The following is a 16356-nucleotide window of genomic DNA, read 5'->3' on the forward strand; positions in this document are numbered from 1 at the left end:
TTAAGTGTTGATTCAAGGAATTTAACTACTGTGCAAATCCTATGTCCAAATGGAATATATATATATATATATATATATATATATCATCTATAAATCTCACGCATATGTCAATGTGCTGAAACCAATTTGAGGAATATCGAAAATCTTCTTCAAATCTCATCACACATAACTTGGCAACACTGGGGACTATTACTGTGCCCATAGCTGTGCCATGTATTTGTATTACTGATCTACAAGCTAATTATTGTTCAAAGTCAAGTGTGCCAAAAATACCAAATAATCAGTAGGAATGTGACAAAGCCTAATTCTGTTTTCCAAAGTGGTATCTGGATAGTGACGGTGCATGTTAAGGGCTTAACACGGTTTAGTAGAAGGGCCCATAAGTTAGGACAGCTAGATATGATAAGCATCATTCCATGATTCAAATTAAGACTGGAACCAAAAGGATGATAATAAAATGTACATAGACCCCCAAAATATAAGAAGATAAGACCATAAGTGTTGCCATACTGGGACAGACCAAAGGTCCATCAAGCCCAGTGTTTCCTACAGTGGCCAATCTGGGTCACAAGTACCTGGTAAGATCCCAAAAGTGTAAAATAGATTTTGTGCTGCTTATCCTAGAAATACTTGTCAAATATAAGCGAGCAGCCATGTTGAGACTCATAACAGCTAAACAGTGTGAGAGTCCCCCTTTGACGAAGCGTTGCGAAACAGGCACCTGTCGGGGTACACAGGCACACCTGTTATATGCACCAACCCGTTAAAGCTAAATGTCTTTTATACGTAGTTAAGTAAGAAATTAAAGGATGGAGGAGGTATGTCAATGATTATATTTCGACACACAAGCATGGATTCACCATGGGAGTGATGTGAATAGTAGTTGTGACCAATGATATGAGGCTTTACCTCACTTACAATTTACAAGTGTTGCTTAAGATATTCTCCTATATATTTTTTCTATCCTAGAAATAAGCAGTGGATTTCCCCAAGTTCATCTTAATAATGGTTTATGGACTTTTTCTTTTAGGAAATTATCCAAACCTTTTTTAAACCCTGCTAAACTACCTGCTTTTACCACATTATCTGGCAGTGAATTCCAGAGTTTAATTACATGTTGAGAGAAGAAATATTTTCTCCAATTTGTTTTAAATTTACTACTTAGTAGCTTCATTGCGTGTCCCCTAGTCCTTGTATTTTTGGAAAGAGTAAACAAATGATTCACATCTACCATGGGAGAATGTTTTGAGTAGTTCACATTTACCCGTTCCACTCCACTCAGTATTTTAAAGACCTCTATCAATCTCCCTTCAGCCGTCTCTTCTCCAAGAAGTTCTAACAGAACAATATTAAGGGGCTTATTTTAATGACTGTAGAAGTATTCCAAAATGTTCCTTCCTTGCCCTAACAGGGTGAAAGGAATATTCTGAATCTGTGCTCCAGAGTAGTACCACTCAAAGGTAATGAGGGAGTGGGCTAGTCTGGGAGACCTCTGAAGTGGATGTTGTGAAAAAACTGGAGGGAATTATAAAAATGAATGTAGGAAGGTGCTGGGTGCCTTCCATCCAGGGAATGCAAGATATAGATGGTGTTGGAGGTGGGTTGTGTGCCTAGGGGCCCAGTGAGGAGTTTGACCCTCTCCCCCAGAGGCCAAAAAGAGAAGAAGGGAAGAGTAAGAAATGGGTCTTTTCCCTGAGAAAGGAGGAATCAGAAGCCAAAATCAAAATTAACACCCCAGGAACACCAACTGCCAGAACGAATAGGGAGTGGGGATCAGAGGGGAGATTATGCTAAAGTGTTCCCAGTGGCGTAGCGGGGGCGGCTGCCACCCTGGGCGGATCGCCGCTGCACCCCCCCCCCCCCGGGTGCAGACCAACACGACACCCCCTCCCACCGGCGTGGACCCCCCCCACCGGCATAGCGCCACCCCGACACGGTCCCCACCTGTCTACGAGCTCCATCCATCTGCAGCGCTGCTGTAAAAATCGCTTCGTCGGCCCTTCCCTCACTCACTCTGTCCCGCCCTTGAGGAAATAGGAAGTTACGTCAGAGGGCGGGACAGAGTGAGTGAGGGAAGGGCCGACGAAGCAATTTTTACAGCAGCGCTGAAGATGGATGGAGCTCGTAGACAGGTGGGGACCGTGTCGGGGGGGGAGGCGCTGTGCCGGGGGGGGGGGTGGACGGATGCACCCCCCCACCTGTTGACACCCGGGGCAGACCGCCCCCACCGCCCCGCCCTTGCTACGCCACTGAGTGTTCCACATCCCAAGAAGTGGAAGAGGTGTGGCGCTCAGGAGTTGGAGAATCCAGTGCAAGAGAGGACGTAGGTCCCAAGTGGCAGGTGCATTCTGCTAACTATGCGCCAGGAGGGTTCCTGAGTAACTTGATATCTCAGAGCTTCCCAAACTGGGGGGGTCACAAACTAGGTGGACTTTCCATAGGTGCATCATTATTCTGCACCTCCAGGAGTCACACAGTTTGATGTGGCCACTACCATGGGGTCAGGGTTGCAAAAAGATTGACAAGTACTGACTTTTCTGTTGTGTGGTGGACTACACAGAGGAAGTGGGGGGGGGGGGAGGAGAGATAACTAAAGTCTGTTCTAGACTCTAAGCAATTGATCTGAAATAGAGAGATACTAAGAAGGAATGATTACTGGGACAATGGAGGTCCCTACCATTTCTACAGTGAACCAGAGGAACAGAGACACAAAGGAGAGTCAGAACTGTCCAAATGAGCAACCCACATAGAGAAGAGATGCAAGAGAGCATGTTTTAAATATTCTGCCATCATTTTACCCTTTTCTTGTGGATTGTATTTATTATTTTTATTGCTCTTTGATATATTTTTGCTTGCCTGCGGAGTGCCCATTAATTAAACTGATATTTTGCATAAATTGCCATCAGCCTCCTTTGTTGTTGGGGTAGCTTTCTCTTGCCCTGGAAGAGTTGAGAGACTCCTGAGCCACCCACTAGAGACCCTTTATATGTATTCTGTGTGTATGGGAAGAGGGCAGTGGAGAATAGTGTGATGTTTGGCCAAAGACATCTACAGCTACTCTTTTGTACTCACCTCAGGGGTCACCCTCAGCCCCACTGACCAGAGGATTGGCTACATTCTGCCGTCATCTACTATGTTACTATGCTATCACTAGGCCGATGATATCAGTGATGTCAGGAGCAGAGTCATGATGAGGCTTGAGTAGGAAAGAGCAGGCCAAGGCCCAAACAACCACTATACACATCGTTCTGCGAGGAATCCAGGGACCCTTTTACTAAACAGCGTAGATGCCTACGCACGTCCAACACGTGTCAAATCGGAGTTACTGCCTGGTTTCCTTGTGGCCCTCGTGGTAATTTCCTATCCGCTTCCACATATGGTTCAAACTTCTCCTTTTGACCTACAAGTGCATCCACTCCGCAGCTCCTCAGTACCTTTCCACTCTTATCTCTCCCTACACTCCTCCCCGTGAACTCCGTTCGCTGGGTAAATGTCTCCTGTCGTCCCCCTTCTCCCCCATTGCTAACTCCTGGCTCCGTTCCTTCTATCTCACTGCTCCCTATGCCTGGAATAGACTCCCTGAGCCAGTACGTCAGGCTCAGTCTCTGGCTGTCTTCAAGTCTAGGCTTAAAGCCCACCTCTTTGCTACTGCTTTCGACTCCTAACCATGACTCTCTTACTCAACACCCTCACTTATCACCCCTACCACTGCAATTTCCCCACCCCTAGCTGTCTGTCTGTCCAATTTAGATTGTAAGCTCTGTTGAGCAGGGACTGTCTTTTTCATGTTGATTTGTACAGCGCTGCGTAAGTCTAGTAGCGCTATAGAAATGTTTAATAGTAGTAGTAGTAGTACATGCATCAAGTGGTATTTTACGCGCATAGACCATTACTGTCCGGTTACCATGTGAGACCTTACCACTAGGTCAATACCTTGCAGTAAGGTCTCAGACCCAAAATGGATGCGCGGCAATTTTCATTTTGCTGCACGTCCATTTTTGGCAAAAATTTTAAAAAGGCATTTTTTTGTAGGTGTGCTAAAAAATAATTCTGTGCTCGCCCAAAGCACGTGTCTACACTACCGCAGGCCATTTTTTCAGCCCTCCTTAGTAAAAGGACCCCTCAGACTTCTGCTGGCTTTTAAAGTAGATAAGCAGTTTCAGAAAGAGCACAGATTAAGGGCATAGATTGGACTTGAGTGGTTTCTGTTCTTATTATTTTTTTTATTTTTGTTACATTTGTACCCTGTGTTTTCCCACTCATGGCAGGTTCAATGTGGCTTACATATTATATACAGGTACTTATTTGTACCTGGGGCAATGGAGGGTTAAGTGACTTGCCCAGAGTCACAAGGAGCTGCCTGTGCCTGCAGTGGGAATCGAACCCAGTTCCCCAGGACCAAAGTCCAGCACTCTAACCACTAGGCCACTCCTCTACTGTTGCTACTATTTGAGATTCTACATGGAATGTTGCTATTTCACTAGCAACATTCCATGTAGAAGTCGGCCCTTGCAGATCACCAATGTGGCCGCGCAGGCTTCTGCTTCTGTGAGTCTGAGTCACAAGGAGCTGCCTGTGCCTGCAGTGGGAATCGAACCCAGTTCCCCAGGACCCAAGTCCACCACTCTAACCACTAGGCCACTCCTCTATTATAGATGAACAGGGACTGGGCCCTGGGGATCTTGTTTCCTTTGAGCATATGGTCAAGTGATGGGAGATATACCGGGAGGTGTAAAAGAACCAAGAGTCTCATCTGGTTGCGAAATGCCTGATGACAGACCCTGGCCTTTTTTTTTTTTTTAATAAAGTGCCTGTGCTTCCATGATGAGGTTTCTGCTGTTTTCTAATTTCTTGCATGGCTGGGCTTTTGATTATCTCAGGGATTTCAGCACCTCCCTTCAAGGCAGAGAAGTGAGAGAGAAAACCCATCATTTACACTTTAATTCTTTTCTGTCAGGGTGAATCAGTCCGGCCGCAGAATCTTTTCTCCCTCTTATGGACATTATCAGCATGATTAATATAACAAGGGAGCCAAATGCAACAACCAAACATTGAAATTACCTGAGGGGAAAAAAATCCCGCCTACTATCCACATATGTTAATACGTTTCTTTATAAATCACACAGCATATGAGGAGGTGTGAAATATACATTTTCAAATAAATAACTAAATAAATAATTTTAATGAGTGTTCACTGAGAAAGTGCTTTAAGGTCAGGTCCTCTGTCTTTTCACCTTTTGAGACTCATTCTAATTCAATCTCTTTGTGTTTCTGAGACTTTTTAGCTAAAAAGATGAGCTGACACAAGAGACCTTATTATTTAAAGACTGCACCTGCAGGGCTCTTGCAGTGAAACTTTGGCTGGTGGGGCTTTTGAGCATCTCCACCAGCAAAGGTATGATCGGGCGGGGAAGGGGAGCACACAGCAATGATAGCAGTGGTGGGGGGAGACTGAGAGGAAGAGCTGACACCAGAGTCATTATTTAAAGTCTTGGAGAAGGGGTTCTAAACTATGTTCCACAGGCTGGCTCTAGTCCATTAATCTCATTTTTTCTTCTTACTACCCACAGGGCTAGCTGGAGCATTAGGCAAATGAGTTGGCTGCCTAGGGCAGCAGCTTCTAAGGGGTGGCAAAGACAAAGCAAAATAATAGGTCCTGACAGTCACACATACTCAAAGAATCAACAACATATACTTTTACCCACAAGCAGGGTGGTAAATTTTTGAATGTCCCATTTACCTGTATGAATAGCCACACAACTGGGTAAATAGCTTGTGGAAATCGCTATCGTTATGTATCTACATGTGAACCAAAGTTTTACATTTAAAAGTTAAACAGGATTGTATTGTTCTAAAGTGGGTAAGGTTGGAATAATCATAACTGTTGAGTTTAATTTTGAAAATGTCATGGGCTTAGGGGCATGAAATATAAACTAGGGGGCCCAGAAGGCTGAAGGTTCAACTAGGGCCTTGGCATTTATTCCCACACCTCAAGGGTCTCTAGCTGCTCAGGTTTTCAGTATATCCTAATGAATATGCATGAAGAAGATTTGCATGCCTGTCTCCATTGTATGCAAATTTCCCTCATGCATATTCATTAGAGGTACCTGGGAGTGAAGACCAGAGGCCTAGAGCACCTAATATCCTTGGGTCTGGCTTGTAGAGGAAGTTGTTATTTATTCCCTTCATCATTGTGGCAGCAGAAGAATGACTGGCAGGGTTTCCTGGTCCAGCAGAAGCTCAAGAAGACATAATCCCCTGGATTCTATATAGTACGAGTTAAGTTGCATGCGCAACTCCGGTCATATTCTTGATTTGCACGCACAACTTAATTAGCTAACAAGCCAATCATCACCGATAATTGCCAATTAACAAGCAATTATTTACACTAATTGGCATTAATTAGAATTTACGAGCACAACTATCTAAGTGTATTCTGGAAAGCAATGTGGATAAATTCCAAGGTGCATAGTTGAAAAAGGGGCATGGCCATAAGCGTGGAATGGGCGGGTTGTGGGCATTTCTAAAAAAAACTATCCACGTTGTTATAGAATACACTCAGTCCGCACCTAATTTAGGCATCGACATTTACACCAAGTTTTACTTGTCATAACTGCCTGCGACTAAATTTAACCCGCAGACAGCCACTAGGTGTATTCTATAAACTACGCCTAAATTTAGACATACTCTATAGAATACGCCCAGGCATAATTTTTTCAGCGCCAATTTTTTAGGCATCATATATAGAATCTAGCCCAATGTGGAACCCAGTATTGTATACTCCCATGAAATATCCTTCTCTCTTCTCATGCACGTTCTTTTCTTCCTTTTCCTCTCCTCCCACTTCTCTGATGCTAGGATCCACCTTAGCAGTCAGCACTCAAGAAAAAGATCTAGATGACATTGTAGACAATACGCTGAAATCTTCTGTCCAGTGTGGGTCAGTGGCCAATAAAGCAAACAGGATGCTAGGATTTATTAGGAAAGGGGTGCAAAATAAGACTTCTGCATCGCTCCATGGTGCGACCTCACCTTGAGTATTGTGTTCAATTCTGGTCACCATATGTTCTTAAAGTATTATAGAAAAGGAAGGTTAGACCTCTTGCCCAATAGCCATGGGGGAGGGGGGCTTTTTGGGCTCAGGCCCCCACCAGCATTTTGGCAGCAGTACATGGCTGGCGGGGGTGTGCAAGCCCTGCCAGTTGAAGAGTTTCCCTGCTGGAGCCCAGCCAGTTCTGCTTGAGCAGCAGGAAGCCATCAGGGTGCTCTAGCGACTGATTCCAGCACTTCTGCGCATGCTCAGTTCATATTTTGAACTGAGCATGTGTGGAAGTGCTGGCATCGGAGGCAGGAGCAGCCTGCCTGCTTCCTTGCTTCTCAGACTGCACCTGCAGGGCTCTTGCAATGAAACTTTGGCTGGTGGGGCTTGAGCATCTCCACCAGCAAAGGTATGATCGGGCGGGGAGGGGGAGCACGCAGCAATGATAGCAGTGGGGGGGGGGGGGGGAGAGGGGACTGAGAGGAAATACTTGGCCCTCCCCAGTCCATCCTGGGGACTCCCCAATCAACTTCTGTCTACACCCATGCGCTTGCCTATAGTAGACTGGTAAGATATACAGAGAGTCATATAGTGTTATGAAATGGTAGACTCACACCTTCCATGAGTCATGGTTTCCAGTGGAGCCCCACAAGAGGTAATGAGTCATAGCCATTAGATTTTGCTGCCTTAAGTTGACCAGCTCCATGCCTCTTTATAACGGCACTAATATAGTATAGCTAAATAGCTCCTTATAATAAAAATGATTCAGGAAAAGTCTTATGAGATGACTAGTCCTATTGATCATCTGTATGAATCAGGATTTGCATAGTGCTGGAATTTCAGTACATCGCCAACAGCTGTATCTGAAACGGAGAGTTATTAACAGTAACCAAGGCTGGTCAAAAACTAAACTTTACATGAATTAAAATCAAATACACTCTGAACCCCCCCCCCCCCCCCCCCCAATTAAAATAATGTGTTGGCTGTTTTAATTCATTTATGTTGTGTACGTATAGTAGCCCCTTCATGTGTCCAGAAATGTCTGATCCAATGATGGTCCTTCAGAACCAATTTTACTGTAAGCCTTCCTTCTCTTTGCCCTGACATATATGATAGCAATTCTTTTTTTCTGCCACAGGTGTTTCACTCCAATGCTTACTACTGCAAAACTGTCCTGGATGACAGCAGCTCATCGGCACTGATCATCTTGGGCTTTGTCATCATGTCCCCCCTCATCGTGCTTGCCATGGCCATCTACTGCAGCCTGGCTCGCCGCTTCCGCCTGTTCCTGTGCTTTCAGCCTTATGCCAGGGCTGTCTACAAGGGTGTCAAGTGGAGGTGGTATGAGGACGGCGGTCTGTGTGGGTGTGTCCAGGAGTGGAACAGTCATGTGAAGGCCTGGGTATAAGCTGGTTCCACTTGACTCTCCAGGGATGGCGCTTGGAACCTGGAAAAGAACTGCCCAGTTGGGAGAAGTGGGGTGTGCAGCGGCTTCTCTACAGGACAGAAGATGGATTTTCCCCCAGGGCCCCTCAACAACATATAACTAGTTTTAACCACATGATCAGATGCAGCACACTGCAAGAGAGACTTGGAGTTTGGAGGTAGCCTGCGATGTGTCATGATTTCACAGCTCTATGGTAGGATGAAAGTGTGAAGGGCAATGCTATAAAGGGCACCTAAAGTTAGGCTCTAATTGCATGTGCTAATTTGTAGCTTAGGCACAATTATGTGCATGAATGGCATCACAGATTAGCAGTTATGCACATTTGTGTTAGGCACTACTCTGTAAAATGGCACACTAGTCACATGGCACATTATAGCAAATGGGTTGTACCAATGGCTGGAGCATGGGCATGTCATGGGCATTCCACCTAGCAATGCACTCAACTTACAGAATAGGATCATTGCAAAGCACATTTAGGTGTGCCAGCTTATGCCTGCCATTGACCTGGTGCATGTTGTCCTGCTTAAGTTTCAGCACGCTAACACAGGACTTAACATTGCTATAGAGTTGGTGCTTAGGGGTGAATTCTATAAACCGTGCCTAAGAAATCAGCATGGAAAAACCCCTGCTTAAGCGCTATTCTATAAGCCGTGCCTAAAGTTAGACAAAGTTTGTAGAATAACACTTAAGCACAGGGGTTGTGTATAAATTTAGGCATAGTCCTTGTGCACCAGCAAAAACTTGGTGCAAGTGCTCCACCTAAATTTACGCACGGATTGCCCTTATTCTATAATTGTGCATATAACTCGAATTCACGCCCATGCGCCACCCCAAAACACCCATGACCCTCCTATTTCCACGCCCCATTTTCCAGGATGCTCGTAAAATGTAGACATGGATCACATGCCTACATTTACATGGTAACATACCAGTTGATTTCAATTAGCACCAATAATTGTTTCTTATTCAATTATATTGTGTGCACAAACTGAGCACAGGCCCAAATTTGCGTGTGCAATTTTTGGCAACTTTTATAGAATTAGGGGGTTAGTGTGTTTCTCTGTCATGCCTACATTTAGGTGCCACTTAGAGCTGTCCTCATAGTAAACAGCATCTGTTAAACTAAAGATGGAAATCTGGTGATAGGAATGGAATATTGATGCTGTGTGGTTTGCTTTTCCTTGGTTAGACACAGGATTGGCCATGCATGAAAATGTTTTTACTGGCAGTCATACAGCAGGGGCAGCCCAAGGCAAAATGCCACCAGAGGCAGGGCTGAGATGCCGCCCCCCCCCCCCCCGCCACGTTCTGGCATTTCACTTCTTCCTTCATCTACCCTGTTCCCTGAGTTTACCTTCTTTTAGCAATTCCCATAAGCTGCCCTGCTGCTGGCACCGGTCTCTTCTCTACTGCGGCCGCCTCTGAAGAAACAGGAAGTTACATCAGAGAGGCAGCTGCAGTAAAGAGAAGAAGTGGGTGCTGGCGGCAGGGTGGTGTATGGGAATTGTGCCTGCCGCCAACAGTTTTTGAAACACGAAGAAAGAAGGTAAACTTGGGAAACGGGGTGGAGGAGGGAAGGAGGAGATGCCGCTCCCTAAAGAGTGCTGCCTGAGGCCCCTGCCTCAGGTGGTCTAATGGCGGTCTGCCCCTGCTTACAGAGTGTTAAGGGTACACATTTTACTGTTGTCATTTTGTGCACCATTGGACTTACTATGTTCAGATACATCCTTTTGTTTATCGAGACATAATTCCCAACTCCCGAGTATGACAGCCTCCTAGAAAGGGCAGGATTAAGGCATAGGTAAACTAGACATGTACATAGGGCCCAATGTTTTTTTTGGGAGGAGGGGAGGGGGCTGATCAGATTTGCCTTAATCTGGCCATGCCCAGGCCCCTGTGCTTAAAACAGATGATGTCTTCAATCATGGATGCTGTGTTGGCCCAAATAGGTCAAGAGCTGGCATCATCATCCAATGCCATGCATTGGCACCCTTCTGGAATCATTGTCCTGGCATGACATCCAGAAAGAAGTGGCATCATTAGCTACCACGGTGTGCTGAATACCCCTTTCCCCCTGTTGTTTTCAAGTCCCTGTCAGATTGCTTCTGTTTTCAATCCCTGAAGCAATCCCAGTACGTAAAGGCTGGTGAGACTGCTTGCTGGATGTGGGAAGAAAATGGGAGAAAGCTTGCTGGGGCCTGGGGAGGGTGAGACGAAGGGGAAGGGGGAAAAGTTTGATGAGATCTGAGGCTGGCCAGTGGAGAGTGCTTGCTGGAGTTTGGGAGTATTTTAAAACTTCCATATTACAGGCTAGCAAATTGATCTACTATAATAAAACTCACCTTCAACGTTCTGAGGACACTGACGTCAGTGAAGCCAAGCTCTGACTTCCTTCAAAAAGGTTCGTGGTGGTGAAGCCACCAAAATCGCTCTGGGCCCCGCCCTCGAGGGCGGAGCAATGGCAGAACAATGAAGGGGTTGGCAGGGAGGGAGGCAGGGGGTGGGAAATCGCTCCGGGCCCCGCCCTCGCATCTAACGTCATGACATTGGGGGCGGAGCAATGCCAGAACAACGAAGGGGTTGGCCAGGGAGGGAGGGGGGTGTTGGCGACAAAAACCATGCTAGCGCCCGTTTCATTTGCTCTGAAACGGGCTTCTTTTACTAGTGTTCATATATTTGCGAGGTTTTAAATATGTTTGTATTATAGCACCGGATCTGTCATGCCCATTTGTTTAGGGCCATCCAAAAGGTTATTTCTGTCCTATTCATAGAGCCTGAGTTCCTGGCACCAGAGGCACAGATCCATTACTCAGTATGTTTTTACTAATGTGAAATTATTGTTACAGACATATCATTTTGTGTTCTTTTTTTTTTCTGACTGTCAAACTTACTGACAGTCAGCATCCCTGATTAAGTGGCTAACTAATTGAAGGCATTTGTGGCCATTAAAACTCAAATGGAAAGATGATGTGCTGCTCTCTGTGTGGCATGTTTGTGACTGTGTTATCTCTGTATCTGTATGAAGAGTGCATTGTTAAAAGCATTGTTACAACATGTCATTGTGTAAAACAATTGACTCAGCACCTTGTAATATGATCTCTTATGGACTCATTGTGTAATGCTTAAATGTAACGCAGTACACTTATTCCCAATATATTGTATGGGGTTTACCTGTGCCTATGAAATAAAAGTCTAACATTCAGCGATCCTGCTTCAACTGCATAGAGACATGTGTTCATTTTGTTCAACCTGTTTTCATATATGGGAATTTGATTCTGCTCTGTACACAACCAAGCATAAGCTCTGTTTGTGGTCTTAGAACCAGTTATGCACCTATTTGAATCTTAAGGTTTCCCTTTCAAGTGGTAAAATCACAGACACTGCAGAGTGGAAATGACCTGCAGTGCTCTGAATGTGTTCTTTCAGGAGCTGAGGTCATCAAATAATAATGTCTAGGAGCTCTCTGACAGCACGGGCTCCTGAAAGCAAGCACTGTCTGTGGCTCTGCAGTCTGACTTTATCATGCAGCAAATCAATGTGCACAAAAATATGATCTTTATTCTCATGTATTCAGTGGGGTGGGTTTTTTTTCTCTGTAATCCCGTGCAGGAGTTCATACAGCAGACTAACTTGGGACAATTCAGAAGTGAAGTTTTTAGCACTGGTGAAGTCCTTTCAAGTTCTTTTCTGAAGGTGATACTAATGACAAAATATTCCAGGTTCTTCAGGAGGACACTGCCTTGATTTTAAAGTCATGTTGTCCTTGATTTTTTTTCTTCAATCTGTGCCTTACACAACCTGTCTTCATTATTCCGGTCTTCTCTCAGCTCCTCTGATAACTGCAGTGAGGTAACACAGTTATGACATTACAATTGTTTTATCCCTTTTTACACAGTTTCTTGCATTCCACAGCCATTGTAAGATGTTTTTGCAAGCTGATTGGATGCATTTGACTTTGAAGCTTTGTGATGTCATATCAGTACTTGTAGTACCTCTGTACATGGTGTGTCATTTGCAACTTCATGGCAAGCACACCAGTGTGCTGTGACCACCTGCAAATGAAATGCAAGTTGTCACCTCATATGTGAACACTTGTTTACCAACAATAACAAAAAGAAAAGGGATTCAGTAATAGATTAAACAAGATTTCCTTGCTTCCAGATAGTCTATGGGGAAAGGGGGGCTCTTAGCAGAGGAAAGGTTTGGGGTTCTAATGACCAGTTAACAAGGTGTTCATTGTGAAGGCTTGTCTCCCATGTCTCTTATGAAAAACCCAGAAGATGTGTTTCGTCTGGATTAAAACGTAACCTTCTTGAAAATAAAAACATTCAACAAAAGATGCCTCTGTAAGGTACATCCCTCTGCTCCACCAGGATGATCAAGCTTACCGTGCTGGGAATGTTTGCTTTAGACTGGTTCTAACCAGTGTAAAGCAAATGTTTTTAGCGAGTAATGCACAAAGGGGGTTTCTGTGGCTCTAATGTGTGCCGTTAGCAGCCACCAAGAATTCCATGCAAATGTATTACAATGAGCTCATTAATATTCTTATGAACATTCAGAGTGATGCACAGCTCCAGATCAATTGCTCTGGAGCTGTCAGAACAGGAAGGAAACACAAACAGGCAGCTGCAAGGGTCATTGTTGCTTTTTTTTGGGGGGGGGGGGTTGGGAAGGGGCACAGGGAGGGCTCGGGGGGATCATGGTCACTAGACCACCAGTGCCATACTTGCTTTGGGGGAGGGTTAGGAGGGAGTGTATGGGGTCCGGAGTCCACTGGATCAACGGGAATTGCTGGCATGGGGGGCCTGGAGGGGTGCAGGGGTTTTTGGGGACCCAATGGACACTCAGGTATTTGTTGCTTGGGGTGCTGGAGGGTCAGGTGCCAGGGATTCGGTGGGGAGTGTTAGGGTCGGGCCAGGTCTGCATCAGGAGCTGTCAAATTCAGAGTCCTAAACAGTGACTGATGCACAAAGGGGGATCCATGCAGCTCATTTGCATGCGATCCCCTTTGTGCATCGGTTGCTGTTTGCGACTCACTAAATTTTACTGTGGCAGCCATATTTTATGGCTACCTTTATGCATTCGGCCCAGAGTTAAAGAATGATTGCTACAAGGCAAGTTGTTCTAAATTAAAGACATTGAAAAATTGAAGGCTGCTTTGGGAGTAGTATTTTTGGTCTTGCTAGGGGTAAGAATAGGCTGCAGTCATGGGTCATAGGTGTGCCTTCAAGGAAAGCCCAGGATTTATTCACTAATAACTTTTCCATTCAATTGGAAATGTATTTAAAATTGCCACGAATCCTTGGGAGCAGCCCTGTTCTGACCAGTGGGGGAAAATGGCCTCAGAGCCACACCTACTGTTTTAATCAATTGGTTCATCTGGGCCATGATGTCATATGTGGCACCACCTACTGAATCAGTCATGTGACACTCGGTGTGATGTAATTTATGACATTGTTTATCACCGCTCCAAGTAGCGCCTGGAATTGTCAGAGAGAAGATTCAGAAGTTAAAATTGCCATCAAAGGCTCTTTATTGCAACTTTAGGGGAAGATGGGAGATGACTGATAGGGGTATTATTACCTCTGCTCCAGCAAGACCAGGGTTTTTATTTCAGATAAGACTAACTAAATGATGTGCTCCTCATTGTCAAGAGCCCTCGTTAGAACTGGAGAATGAGCATGGAAGTGTTACCCAGCTAGTGCATTTGTATTGGCGTGCACTAACCCCCAGATTTATAAATGGTGACTGAAGTTGAACGCCTAAATCTGCATGCGTAGCCGATTTGTGTGGAAAACTTGTTTAACAAGCTAATCAGCGCTGATAATTGGCTGCTAACAATCAATTATTGGCACTAATTGGAACTAATTAGAATTTACACATTGTAAAGAGTATGTAGGACAGGCCCCAAAGGAACCCTGGGATAGGCCCGAATACCCCGTTATAGGCAGGCATTCCCCAGGAAAAAACTAGAAATAAAGAACTACAACTCCCAGCATGCCCCAAGGGAGACCAGGGATAAGAGAAACTATGTGCATTCCCAGAGGTCTCCAGAGGAGGGCCGCAGGGGAAGGAATAAGGCTGATTCTCCAACCTGGTGGAAGAGGTGGTGGAACAGGTGGGTGGAGAAAGAAGAGCCACCAAGGAGCTTTAATGAAAGAAAGGGTGAGCAGCTGGGAGAAGGGCGGGGCGAGGAGAATATGGATTGGGCTCCTGAGGAGAGAGAGGCAGGGAGTGAGCCTTGCCCTATGGAGTTGACTGAACCGGAGAACACCCTGGAAGAGCCGATGGACTTTTCAGCTCTGGCTCAGCGAAAGCCAAGGAAGTAGCGGGGCCAAGCCGGGTCAAGCGGGAGGAGGTCAGGTAGGAGTATGACTGACCAAGAGGGTGGGACCCTAGGCTTTGAGCCCGCGCAAAGCCATTACTGGGTGTTTTGAAAGCTTGGCTAGAACTGAACTGTGTTTTTGAAAGCCTGGCTAAATTGAGCTGTGTTTTGAAAGCTTGGCTAGAACTGAACCGTGTTTTTGAAAGCCTGGCTAAACTGAGCTGTATTTTGAAAGCTTGGCTAGAACTGAACTGTGTTTTTTTTGAAAGCCTGGCTCAATTGAGCTGTGTTTTGGAAAGCTTGGCTAGAACTGAACTGTATTTTGGAAAGCCTGGCTAAACTGAGCAGTGGGGTAAAGCTTGGTTAAAAGGGAACTGTGTTTTGGGAAACCCCGCTACACTGAACAGGGTATTTTTTTTCTTTTTTGCTGCTACTCTTCCCCAGGAGGGAGGGAGAGGAAGCAGCTGTGAAAGCCTGACTGGGAAACTAACCGGATTGAGAAAGGTGAATGATAACTGTGCTTTGTTTTGTGTTTTGGTGCCACAACTGAGTGAAGGAGGGAAGCCCCTCCTAGGCAATAAAAAGCTTCATTGTTCTGAGAAAAAAAAAAGGAGCAGTACTGAAAGGTGTTCTTCACGTTGTGGAGAGCTGCAACCGCTGAGGGAAGAGGATCCACTTTACAACATACAACTTTCTAAGTGTATTCCAGGGGCGTAGCCAGACCTCGGTGGGAGGGGGGGCAGAGCCCGAGGTGGGGGGCACTGTTTTAGCCGGCCTCCCCCTGCCGCCGACCTCCCCCTGCCGCTTTGGACCTCCCCCCGCCACCGCAACCCCCCCACCACCGCCGCCCGCCGCTGCATCAGGTACCTTGTTTGCTGGCGGGGGTCTCCAAACCCCGCCAGCTGAAGAGTCTTCTTCAGCGCCGGTTGACTTTGGCGCCTTCATTGTGGGATCATCTGTTTCTCACGCCTTACGTCCTGCACCGTGCATGTAGCCCCATACAGGACGTAAGGCGTCAGAAACAGACTTGTTGTATGAGAGATCTGAAACTCATTTCCCATTAAGGACCTTCTTCACTAAAATATTTTTCCATAGGCACAATCTAGGAAAAAGATTTTAGTGAATCAGATATTAAAGAGTTAATTGGACAACTCCTGGAAACACTACTTCACCTTCAATAAAACCTTCCAAAAATATGCCCTCTACTCAGGATTATACAGTTTCTCCAGACATTGTACAGTCTCAAACTGTTTTCATTCTTCATTGAATATTGACAATTTCTTGGCCCGGAGAGCAAGTCCATTAACACAACTTGAGCTGAACTAGTGTTTGCAGAGGGATGCAATGTGTGTTTGGTAGAAGCAGAACATTTTAATCTGGGGTTGCTGCTTTAATTAGGGATGGTGAAAAGTTGAGACTCTGAGGGACCAGATGCATTAGTCTTCAGTTGAGATGTGCAGTCATTTTTTTTTTGTTACATTTGTACCCCGCGCTTTCCCACTCATGGCAGACTTAATGTGGCTTACATGGGGTGATGGAGGGTTA

General features: G+C 45.5%; 1 protein-coding gene across 1 annotated transcript in view; it reads left to right on the plus strand.

Moving 5' to 3' along the window:
- The window catches only part of TMEM88B (transmembrane protein 88B), a 97013-nt gene extending 88303 nt beyond the window's left edge, over positions 1-8710 (plus strand). The window contains exon 2 of the mRNA XM_030185891.1: positions 8178-8710. Coding sequence (XP_030041751.1) covers positions 8178-8447 — 270 coding nt within the window. The 3' untranslated portion in view covers positions 8448-8710. The remainder of the gene's footprint in view (positions 1-8177) is intronic.
- Positions 8711-16356: the final 7646 nt, after the last annotated feature.

Source organism: Microcaecilia unicolor, chromosome 13 (assembly GCF_901765095.1).
Source record: "Microcaecilia unicolor chromosome 13, aMicUni1.1, whole genome shotgun sequence".
Taxonomy (NCBI): Eukaryota; Metazoa; Chordata; class Amphibia; order Gymnophiona; family Siphonopidae; genus Microcaecilia; species Microcaecilia unicolor.